Raw genomic sequence first — 11,579 nt, 5'->3', positions numbered from 1 at the left:
TGTCGGGGAGGTGGCGGGTGACCTGAACGGATAGCACAAGTGAGATAAGGCAGGAGGAGGCGTCCTTTTAAAGGAACGCTGTCAAAAGCTAGGCCGACCTGATTGGAACGGGGCCAAATGGGTTGATTGGAGAGGAATGTTTAGGGGTGACAGTTCGTTCAGTCTCCCAGCTGAACCTTCATAAATTAACTCCATTTAATACAGCCTCAAACATGACATAACAAATAATTAAAAAAAACACAAAAAAAACACAAAGGTTTCCACCTTTGCAGTCATTTCCCTCTTCCAGTCCCAGTTGATTTCCTTTACAGAGATCCGTTTCCTCAAGACCATCCATAACTGTCGGTTCCTTTACCCAAAAAGCATCTCCTTCTACATTCATTCTTGATGGAGATCAACTGGGCATCTATCTACGTTTCTATTCTTATTGATTTTCTTTACAGTCGACTCTGCTCTGGTGCAGTTCAGTTGGTGGTAAGTTCTCTATTTGCCTGTTTGCTGCTGCTGGGCTGGTTCCTGGTGGGCATCACTGAGTACATTCCTGTGCTCTGCTTGATGTCCCATATGAATCAAGGGAGCTTTTAAAGGTGAAACAGCTCCTCTGTTCTTCTGTTCCAGGCAATGGCCTGGAACTTGTTCTCTGTTGGCAGCGAGGACACTCTGTTGTTGATGGTCATGGCTGCCAGTTCCCACCTGATGTCGTGTGGGAGTCCCGACTGCTCCAGATTGTACGCGATAACTGCTACTTTGCATAACGTCTTCAGGCTAGGACTTAAGTCCAAGATGTGCAGGTCAGACACCTCGGCCTCGTGTTCATCTTCAAGGTACACTGGAACAGTTGAAAATCTGTATCCTCCGAAGAGGATGATGTGTTCTCCCACCATGCAACAGCACATCCTGTACATCCATGAACATGGGCCTTTCCCCTTGGGTTCAATCTTCTTCCAGGAGAAGGTCTCTGGGTTTAATTTCCACAGATCATTGAAGGTCCGGTCCAGAAGAATGTTGTGGCCACCAAATATGTACAGCTCTCCCTTGTAGGCAAGGGCAGAATGACACCAGCGTCGTTCTGGAAGAATCGGTGCAGAAGGCGTATTCAGCCAGCAGTTGGTCTCTGTGTCAAACACTCTGATGTTGTAGTCATTCTGGTCCCCTAGGCACCCAAATACAAACATCTTTGTCCCGATGATGGTGGCAGAGTGACACGCTAGAGCGAGAACCGGAACTCCTCTGGTGTTAATTAAAGACCAGACCATTGTGTTGGTGTCCAACGTGTACATGTCATTAGTACATCCAGTCAGCTTGTTGAATCCTCCCAAGATATACATGACCTTCTCCAAGACGCAGGCCGAGTGGCCCCACCTCACGCCCGGAACGGCCCCGGAAACCTTGGGCCTGAACCAGCTGTGGGTGTGGATGTCAAATTCATACAGTTTGTTGCAGTACTGCCCCCCCCAGATGTAGATCTTATCCTCTATGAGCGCGGCGGTGTGTCCCCAGCGCCTGGAGGGAACCTCGAGAGCGAGCTGCGCTCGTCCGTTTGTCACCGGGGCCAAGTTCATCCAGCGCAACGACACGGTGTTGAAGACATGCACGCTGATCTGGCCCATGTCGTACGTGAAGGTCTCCCCATCGCCGTAGCCTCCAAAGGAGTACACCTTGTGCCCCACTGCCACCGCAGCATGATGGGTCCTCTTTGGGCCTTTCTGATGCACAGTCCAGCGCAACATTACCGGCACCGCGATGGATGACAACGATTCATGGAGTCTTCATGCGCTCTAAAGAATGTAGTCCATGGAAACGTGGTGCCACTTATATTTGGTTCGGCGGCACAAACGGCGCACAAAGCCAGGGCAATCCATGAAGCCGATGATCGGGTTGGCCAATCAGGGACGATTGAGAGCTGACAGTTGATCTCCCTGATATGGCAAATTGACCACCATATCAACCCCAGCCCAGGCAGGCTCTAGAGATCCTCTGGTTCTCAGCATCGAGTTCGGAGACCACCAGGGGGTCCAAATGGACCCATATGGGCCTGTAACTCAGAGAGTGTACAAATGGAACCACTGTACACTCTCTGAGTTAAATAAGCACTGAGGATGTTACAGTGTAGATTGGGGTTCCAGTGTAGTTTAATTCAGTGATTCTCAACCTTTATAATCGCAAGGGGACCCCCAGTTCGATATGCATTACGCCACGGACCCCCGTTTGATACAACTGTTTTTGCTCCAGGGTCACAGTCTACTCTACACTGTAAATCCTCAGTTAACAACTATGAGTTTACAAATGGAACCAAATGAAAAATGTACATAAATCTTCTCTTCTGGGGGTCCCTGGCACAAAACATTTTCAGATTGAAATACCTATCAATTTGGGGGTCCTTGGCACGAAAAAGTTTGAGAACGTAACTGTAGACAGATGTGTTTAGGCCTGGTGATATTTCGGGAAGAAGGAATCAACAGAGTTTGGGACGCGTGGTGTCGGGTAAAGAGTGTGTGTGCGTGTTGGGGGAGGGTTAGCGCTTATGATTGATATTCCCATTAGCGACATGACAAGGTGAGGACGAGGCCCTGATAATGAATTGTGACACATTAATGAGCTTGTCTAGCACAGACAATACTGGATCAGCCTCTGCTTTTTTCTTCTTTTTTTTTGCTCCGTTTTGACATTTTGAACCATTCACTACATGGCATGAAGACGACTGGTATAGAGTTTTGTGGAGTTTGTCAATTCATCGCTTAAGGATTACATATGTGCTGGGTGTGGCCATATAAATAGGATCTATGTGCAGCAGCCATATTGGGAAGGAATTGGGCCTCTTCACAGGTCTTACCAATTATACTAATTAAGTTTCTGTTAATTTTTTTGTGCTTAATCACTTAAGTATTCGATACATATTCGATATGTATCCGATACTTAAGTATACTCAATACTTAAGTATACTTAATTATTGAAATGTTGTTAATCCAGAAAAAAACTATCCAAATGTCCAACATTTTTGTTTTTGCCTTACATTTTGAGAGAACTTTTGAATGCTGAAATCCCATTCTCCCTCGGCAGATAAAGGAGACGTTTTTGAGCCGATAAGCGTTTCCCCTCACTTCAATACATTAGAAAATGCCTTACTGTATGTATCCTTTAGATATGGCCATGGATGATGCTGTATCTTCCACATTGTTGGTGGGGAGAGCTGCATCTCCTATTTATATCTGGCTTGGGAGCAGCGACGTGCGGGGGGCTAAATGACGCTTGCACGCTATTTAGGAAAGGAGTTAAGTAGTGAACCACTTAAACCCTCTATAGTAAACCAGTGGTTCTCAAACTTTTCAGGCTACGACCCCCCAAAATAATCATATTTGAACTGGGGACCCCCCACCCTGACAAGCACTTGGAATAGTAGGAGTTGAGGCATTACATTTATTTGACAGATAAATATTGTGAAAATAGCTGATCTACAAGCTCACAAGGCCTCGCAACGCGAGGCGTTGAGAGCTTGCAGATCAGCTATTTTCACAATGTTTGCCTCTTTCTTATATTATTTGACAATTTGGTCGCTGTTTGACCTGTTTTCATAGTATAGTTTGTTGATTGCTTTTGATGCATATTTTTTTATTTAATTTTTCTTTCTTCTAGGTATTAAAAAGATCTTAAAAGTCCTTGAATTGTCACTTACTGTCATCTGTGGACCCCCCTAAAATCATGTGAGGACCCCCCTTGGGATCCAGACCCACAGGTTGAGAACCACTGTTGTAAACTAATACTTAGTTGACTGGGGTCGGCTCTGTATCGTACGTGTCTCTTGTACTCTGTACTTCGCTATACTCCAAAACGTGGTTAAACTTTGTAGTTCAACTACATCGTTATCTACAGCACTCATGCACGGAGCGTTTTCCTGCTCTTTTGCCAATGACACCCCTGACGTGCTCTTGGTCATACTGTAGCGATGACGGTGGCTGCTTTTCTGGCCTTGTTTATTTTCGGTAATATAATAATCACCAGCCGCACCATAATGATAATGAAGGGCCCAATGATGATGATGATTATGGCAATAATGAAACTGGTCCCAAAATAATGTCAGAGCCCCTTTGGTGTCATCTTGTTTATACGCTGCTCTGTCAATTCTTTCACTTTGCTCATAAAATGTAGAACTTTAATTGAACGAATTAAAGTTCCCCCCAGGACAGGACAACGATATCGCTGCCGTCGAGCAGAAACCTTGTATCTCCATATTTCAATTTTGTTTATATGTTTTTGTAAATGAATGCCTTATACTTTGTCGTGGCTCGTGACACTCTGCTATCTTCCTAATTTTGAAAGTGAACGGGGTTAAGTCTGTGGGGTTTTATAAACATTTAACCAATGAAAAGAATTGACAAGAGTCTTGTCACAGAATCGCCTCTGTCGGGTGGAAACCTCATATGTCCAAAACTGTTACTTTTCAGGATTAAAATTCAAAAATAGCAAAAGTAGCAGATTGACAAGCTCAAAACGTGTCGCGCCGAGTGCTTCATCAAGCTTGTATATCTGCTACTTTTGATACTTCTGTGTGACGCTGTAGTATGATCAAGTAGGGCATTCATTTACGAAGAAAAACTCAAAACGTTTGAATATGCAGATAGGAGGTTTCTGCCCGACTGCAACAAAAATAATAACTACATCGGATCGATTGGAACTCTGCAGGTTCTTGTTTTTTTCTCCATTTCACAAGGTCGGACCACGACTCCATTTCAGCGCGTTGCGTGGGTTTCAATCCAGCCACGTCTGCCACCGCGTCCGCATGTGTGTGTGTCCGCTTCATCCCCGTCTGTCTGCCCGAACAAGTTTGCCTCCGACGAGACAGGTGCGATGTCTAGGACACTGTGTGTATACGTGTGACTTGTTTTGTTTTTGCATATAATACCCCCCCCCCACACACACACACACCCCCCAAGCCCTGGACCCCCATCGCCTCATGCGGTGGTGGGTGCGTGGATGTCTAATCCCACAGGAGCTCATTAGAATCAGCCCAGAGCATAGGAGAGGGGGGGGGGGGGGGGGGGAGGCTGAGACAGGGTCATTACAAAACTGCAACGCTGAGCTGCATAGTGATGCCTCCCCTCTCCGTGTGTGTGTCTGTCTGTATCTGTCTGTATCTGTCTGTATCTGTCTGTCTGTCTGTATCTGTCTGTGTCTGTCTGTGTCTGTCTGTGTCTGTCTGTCTGTCTGTTTGTATCCGTCTGTGTCTGTCTGTGTCTGTCTGCTCTGTCTGTATCTGTCTGTGTCTGTCTGTATCTGTCTGTGTCTGTCTGTATCTGTCTGTCTGTCTGTCGGTCTGTCTGTATCTGTGTCTGTCTGTCTGTCTGTCTCTGTCTGCCAATATGTATGTCTGTATGTCCGTTTATCTCCCTCTGTCTGTCTGTCTGTCTGTGCCAGGCGGCGGTCCATCTGACTGGATGCCAGGGTGAGAAATGGGCTTGTGCAACCGTTTGACAGCTGGGACACACACACACACACACAAATGTGGAAAGCAAGCGATCAAATGTCACACAAGTCCAAAGGCCCACGGGTTGTACACACACGCACACACACACACACACACACACACACACACACACACACACACACACACACACAATCCTCTCTGATGGACAATTGTGTGAGCCACTGTGACAGGACAACGCACAATGTCCGAATGCTCAAATAGAGACACCACGCGCACGCACGCACGCACGCGCGCGCACACACACACACACACACACACACACACACACACACACACACACACACACACACACACACACACACACACACACACACACACACACACACACACACACACACACACACACACACACACACACACAAGTAGTTGATTGATGATCCACTATTTCATTTGTAAAATTAGCTGAATATACATACATATACTGTCCACCACCGCACAAGCACTCCCATGCACGCGCGCACACACACACACACACACACACACACACACACACACACACACACACACACACACACACACACACACACACACACACACACACACACACACACACACACACACACACACACACACACACACACACACACACACACACACACACAGTGGTGGACACAAGTACTCAACGGACGCTGCGTTCATGATTTGAGGCATTTTGATGAAAACGGGTCACTCCTGCAAACTTTAGTTGTCAATCTTATCCAATCAGGATGGAATAGGAAAAATGGGACGTGGGTTCTTGATCACATGACTATAGAGATAATGTGTATCCTGTGGCCTCTACGGAGTGTGCGGGCAAAGTTTCACACCGATCGGACCAGTTATATAGGTACAAACGTGAATCGGCCTGTTATAGCGCCACCACGAGCCACGAGCCCTATTTAAAATGTAGGGTGGCATTTCAACCTTGGCCTAGTGGGAATGTACGTTCAAAGTTTCACGGCAATCGGACGCTCATGATTTGAGCCATTTTGTTCAAAACGGGCCACTCCTGCAAACTTTGGAGGACAATCTTAGCCGATCAGGATGGAATATGAAAAATCGGACAGATATGTCTTGATCATAATGACTATAGAGATAATGTTTAGCCTACTGATTCGCGTGATGTTTGGACAAAATATGTAGGATATTAATACAAATATCGTTATAGCGCCTGGTGGCGCTATAACAGGCCGATGTGAAATATTTGAAGCAGAGGTTCTGCTCTGGCATCCAGGGAGTGTGAGTGCATATTTTCACGTAGATCGGGCCAACGGTGCCGGAGATTAGCTGTCCACAGACAAGGCGTACGGACGGACACACACACACACACACACACACAAACACACACGGGGGCCTTCGGCCTGGCGGAGACAATAATTAACCTTTTTCCCTTCCTAGAAACGTAGTGGAGTCAAGAGTAGCCTATACAGTATTTGTCTGCGAAAAGTAGTGTAGAGTGAAAGTCATAAGTACTCAATGTACTCAAGTACAGTGTTCAAATACTGTCCACCACCGCACAAGCACTCCCATGCACGCGCGCACACACACACACACACACACACACACACACACACACACACACACACACACACACACACACACACACACACACACACACACACACACACACACACACACACACACACACACACACACACACACACACACACACACAGACGTAGGGAGTGTGACACCTCCCTGTCACGCAGCAGTCAACAGCGTTCTGTATGATGTATGGAACTCAACGACAGATGTGAGCCGGGTCAGACCCATCACCGCCACCAAGCAGACACTCATTAAGTCCTCATGAATCCCAAGTGGACTGAGCCGCGCCGCACCGCACACTCAAATGCGGAGCGTTAATTTTACTGCACCAGTGTAAAAAATCAACCCTCACGGGTCCATTTTTTTTAACCCTTTAAGACCGGGAACGCATCTGTGTCATTTTAAGATTTCTTTGGCTATTAAAAAATAGCAGATATACAAGCTCATAGGCTAGCACGGCACAGAGTGCTATGAGCTTGTAGATCTGCTATTATTATTTTTTATCGGGAACATTTGTGCAAATCTTTGAATATATATATTTTTTTTTAAGCGGACATTTTTAACTCATGTTACAACTTCTGGGGGGTCCCTGGAGCAAAAATAATTTGAGATGGGTGTCCACGGCATACATATCATTTTGGGTGGTCCTTGACATGAAAAAGTTTGAGAACCACTTACAGCAACATACGTTTTTACAAAAAAAAGTTAGCATTTAGAAGACATTTGTAGAATCCCCAGAAGCAGAGATTTGAGTTACAAATGTTCCCTTTAAAAACATATATTCAAAGATTTGCACAAAATGTCTTGAGCTTGTAGATCTGCTATTTTTGAATAGCCAAAGAAATCTTAAAATGACAAAAAATGTATTCCCAGTCTTAATGGGTTAAATGAACAATGAAATTTATTTTACTACGTGCGTGTCGGCCCGTGACTACGCGCTCTCTCGAGTGTGAGAGATGTGCACATGCACACACGTGCATGCGACCGTAATACCAAAGTGTCATCTCATTTACATTTTAATAATTTACCTGGCGCCTTTCATCAGGGTGACTTATAGAGTACAATATTGCAACAAAAGGTTATATTTAAAACAGTACATCCTTCCATCCACCACATTATACTATCTATCTATCTATATATATCTATCTATCTATCTATTTATCTTGGCCTTTCAAAAATATTGTCGCTGTCAGGCAGAAACCTCTTATCTCCATATTTCAACGTTTTATGGTCTTGTTTTTTGCAGATTAACGCCCTCCTTCGTTGCACAAGAGCGTCACACAAAATGAGTGGAAATAGCTGATCTACAAGTTCACCCAGCGTCGCATCGCGGTGCGTTGTAAGCTTCGGCTATTTTCACTATTTTAAAATAATAATGAAAAAGGGAATGGACATACAAGGTTTCCACCCGAAACAGTTGATGCTTCATACCCATACGGGTCAAACCGCCGGGATCATTTGTTTGTTATTGGAACACAGTTATTGTATGCCGCGATATTAAACACGTCTATGGGTATCCTACCTGGGTCAACAACCGTGACCCAGGTAGGAAACGTAAATAACGTCAGACTTCGGTACTCTATTGACAATCTATTTAATATTACGGGGGGGGGGGGGGGGGGGGGGGGGGGGGATTGTGCGTTGAAGTACAGTGACCTGCACTTGGGCACGTGCCTGAACATCTGGCAGTGGAGGGTGAAGTGCTTGATCACATCACTTGTGGCAGAGTCAGTCCTCCGTTTTGCTAGAGTCAAGTGCATCTCAAGCCTGTAGCTGATGCTCCTCTCATCCGGAAAGACACACACACACACACACACACACACACACACACACACACACACACACACACACACACACACACACACACACACACACACACACACACACACACTCGGAGTAGGAGTTCAGCATCTAGCCTCAGGCCACTTCAACAGGAAACAGGCGTTAACGGTTAGCTGACATGCCTTTTGAGCCTGGCACGTTCTCACACACACACACACACACACACACACACACACACACACACACACACACACACACACACACACACACACACACACACACACACACACACACACACACACACACACACACACACACACACACACTCTTACAAGACCAGTCTGTTCACATTAGACCCCTGTACGCCGGAGCCCCTCGGAGGACAACTTGATATCTCTTTTACTGCTGGTGTGAACATGAGGCATGAATGAAATATGGATGCCATGTTGGCTGCCGTGGCTGCGTTTAACACTGTGGTCTCTACGCCGGTTGACATCACTGGCATACAAGCAGATTTACTTGAGTAAAAGTACAAAAGAATTGGTATCAAAATGTACTTAAAGTACCAAAAGTAAAAGTACTAAAATGTTTGAAAATAGCAAATCTACAAGCTCACAACGCGTCGCTTCGCGACGTGTTGTGAGCTTGTAGATCGGCTATTTTCAAATAGCCCAGGTATAAAATAGGGCAAAAGTGGTTAATGTATGTTTTATAATGTAATTATTTATATCTGTAAAGTAACTAGTAACTAAAGTTTTCAAATAATTGTTGTGGTAAAAGTACAATATTTGTTTCTGCGATGTAGTGGAGTAGAAGTAAAAGTATAGACAATGGGAAATAGGGTCTAGTGCATTGTAACAGGGATAGACTCTTGCATTCTCGGCTGATACCGACAATAAACCTCTCCGACTTAGTTAAATTAATTTACAATTCTGGCTAAAATATTCATTGTTTAGTCTAAGCAAGGCACTGGGTCCCCAAATAATTGGCAACACACGAAGATTGAAATGATAATATAACATTAATATTAAAATGGCATACCAATCAATAAGACGTATACTACGTTAGTTCCATTGATTCAAGCCAGAACACAAACGATTGATTGATCAGTAAAATAAACATGCTCTGCAAACGTACGCACTTAGCACGGCAGCCGATCGACAGCCGTGTTAAGTGGTAAGATGGGTGGGCCCTCGAGATTTTCAAGTGGGCCCTGATCCAGAAAGGTTTGAGAACCACTGGTCTACGGAGAGAGTTCCTACAGCGTTATCGAGTGTATACAGAGAGGCTGGTGTTTTTTTTGTATGCACAATAAACACCGGAGTATTCCTTTAACCCATTAAGACCTGAGGCTGATTCCATTTTTTTAAAAACATAAAAAATATAAAAATGTAAAAATGTAAAAAAATAGTTTTTTCTATTTGTTTTTTCTTTTCAAAGATAATGTTTCTAATAAGTTTTTGTGTAAATATGAAACTGTAATAGGGGGTAGGATATTTTATAAGCATTAGCTTCTTCCTGCTCCTTTTCGAACACTTATGATTTATTGTTCACTGAGATAGTTGAAATAGTTTTTAAAATATTTTGCATTCTTTACTATATTGTTCTATTGTGACTTTTTTTTATTGTATGATGTTCGAAACAAATAAAAACTAAACTAAACGAAACGAAACAGCTGCGTTTCCGGTCTTAACGGATTAAAGATGTTTGACTGCTGGATGCCAGGCGACGGGCTTTTGCCTCGGAACGGCGAGCGCTACGGTCACATGTCAGATTAGACTGAAAATGGATGGCGATGGGTGGGTGAGAGGGCGGGGTGATTGTTATTACTCCATGAGAGCCGGTGGACACATAAAGCGTTTATCGTCTGGGCGCGGGAAGCGAGCAAGATAATATCCTGAGGCTGGCACAGCCCTGTGCAATGAAGTCTGATTGACTCCATATATCATGTGTGTGTGTGTGTGTGTGTGTGTGTGTGTGTGTGTGTGTGTGTGTGTGTGTGTGTGTGTGTGTGTGTGTGTGTGTGTGTGTGTGTGAGGGAGAGAGGGACACTGAAAAGGGGAGAAAGAGACAGGGAGAAAGACAGAAACAACATCGAAGAACAGAGATCCCTCAAATGTTTGCTATGCTGCCAAGCTACTGTATGGAGAAAGAACCGACAAACACAACTTAAAGGTGCTACAGTAGGTATGTAAGCAAGTGGTTCTGTGCGTGTGTGTGTGTGTGTGTGTGTGTGTGTGTGTGTGTGTGTGTGTGTGTGTGTGTGTGTGTGTGTGTGTGTGTGTGTGTGTGTGTGTGCGTGTGTGTGTGTGTGTGTGTGTGCGTGTGCGTGCGGTCCCTACAGGGAGCACTGCCATTGGAGTGAGTGTCGTTTTTAGCTCTGAATGGAACAAGCTGTAGGAACAAAGGCTTCATTGGAGAGCAATCACAACCTGTTAGCTATGCTCACTAAACTCCCCTTCTTTTATTTCTTCCCTTCTTTCTTTCTTTCTCCCTCCCGCTCTCTGGCTATCTCCTCAAATTCACACTCTCTGTCATTGCTCTCTTACTCTGAATGTGTGTGTGTGTGTGTGTGTGTATGCGTGTGCGTGCGTGTGTGTCTATGTGAGTGTGTATGTGCGTGTGCATGTGCATGTGCGTGCGCGTGCGTGTGCGTGTGCGTGTGCGTGTGTGTGTGCGCACGTGGGAAGTCTCAGCTGTAAGATGGGTGGCTCCAAGGAAGGAAGGAAGTCCACTGAGAGAAGATAAAGAAGAAAAAAAGTATAACTTTCTGTTCCCTCTATTGTTCCTT

At 44.9% G+C, this 11,579-nt stretch overlaps 1 protein-coding gene across 1 annotated transcript; it reads right to left on the bottom strand.

Annotated features, from left to right (window-relative positions):
- Positions 1-581: 581 nt before the first annotated feature.
- Positions 582-1,730, bottom strand: LOC311040608 (kelch domain-containing protein 3-like; the record flags this gene model as incomplete). Its single annotated transcript, XM_084050938.1, has 2 exons — positions 582-897; positions 1,027-1,730. The coding sequence occupies 2 exons, from the start codon at positions 1,728-1,730 to the stop codon at positions 582-584; spliced, it is 1,020 nt and encodes a 339-aa protein (XP_083907064.1).
- Between the last annotated feature and the right edge of the window lie 9,849 nt (positions 1,731-11,579).

The sequence above is a fragment of the Gymnoscopelus microlampas genome (assembly GCF_963454915.1).
Source record: "Gymnoscopelus microlampas genome assembly, chromosome: 24".
Classification (NCBI taxonomy): domain Eukaryota; kingdom Metazoa; phylum Chordata; class Actinopteri; order Myctophiformes; family Myctophidae; genus Gymnoscopelus; species Gymnoscopelus microlampas.
The sequence above is the reverse complement of the archived record's forward strand: the minus strand, read 5'-3'. Positions and strand labels throughout refer to the sequence as shown.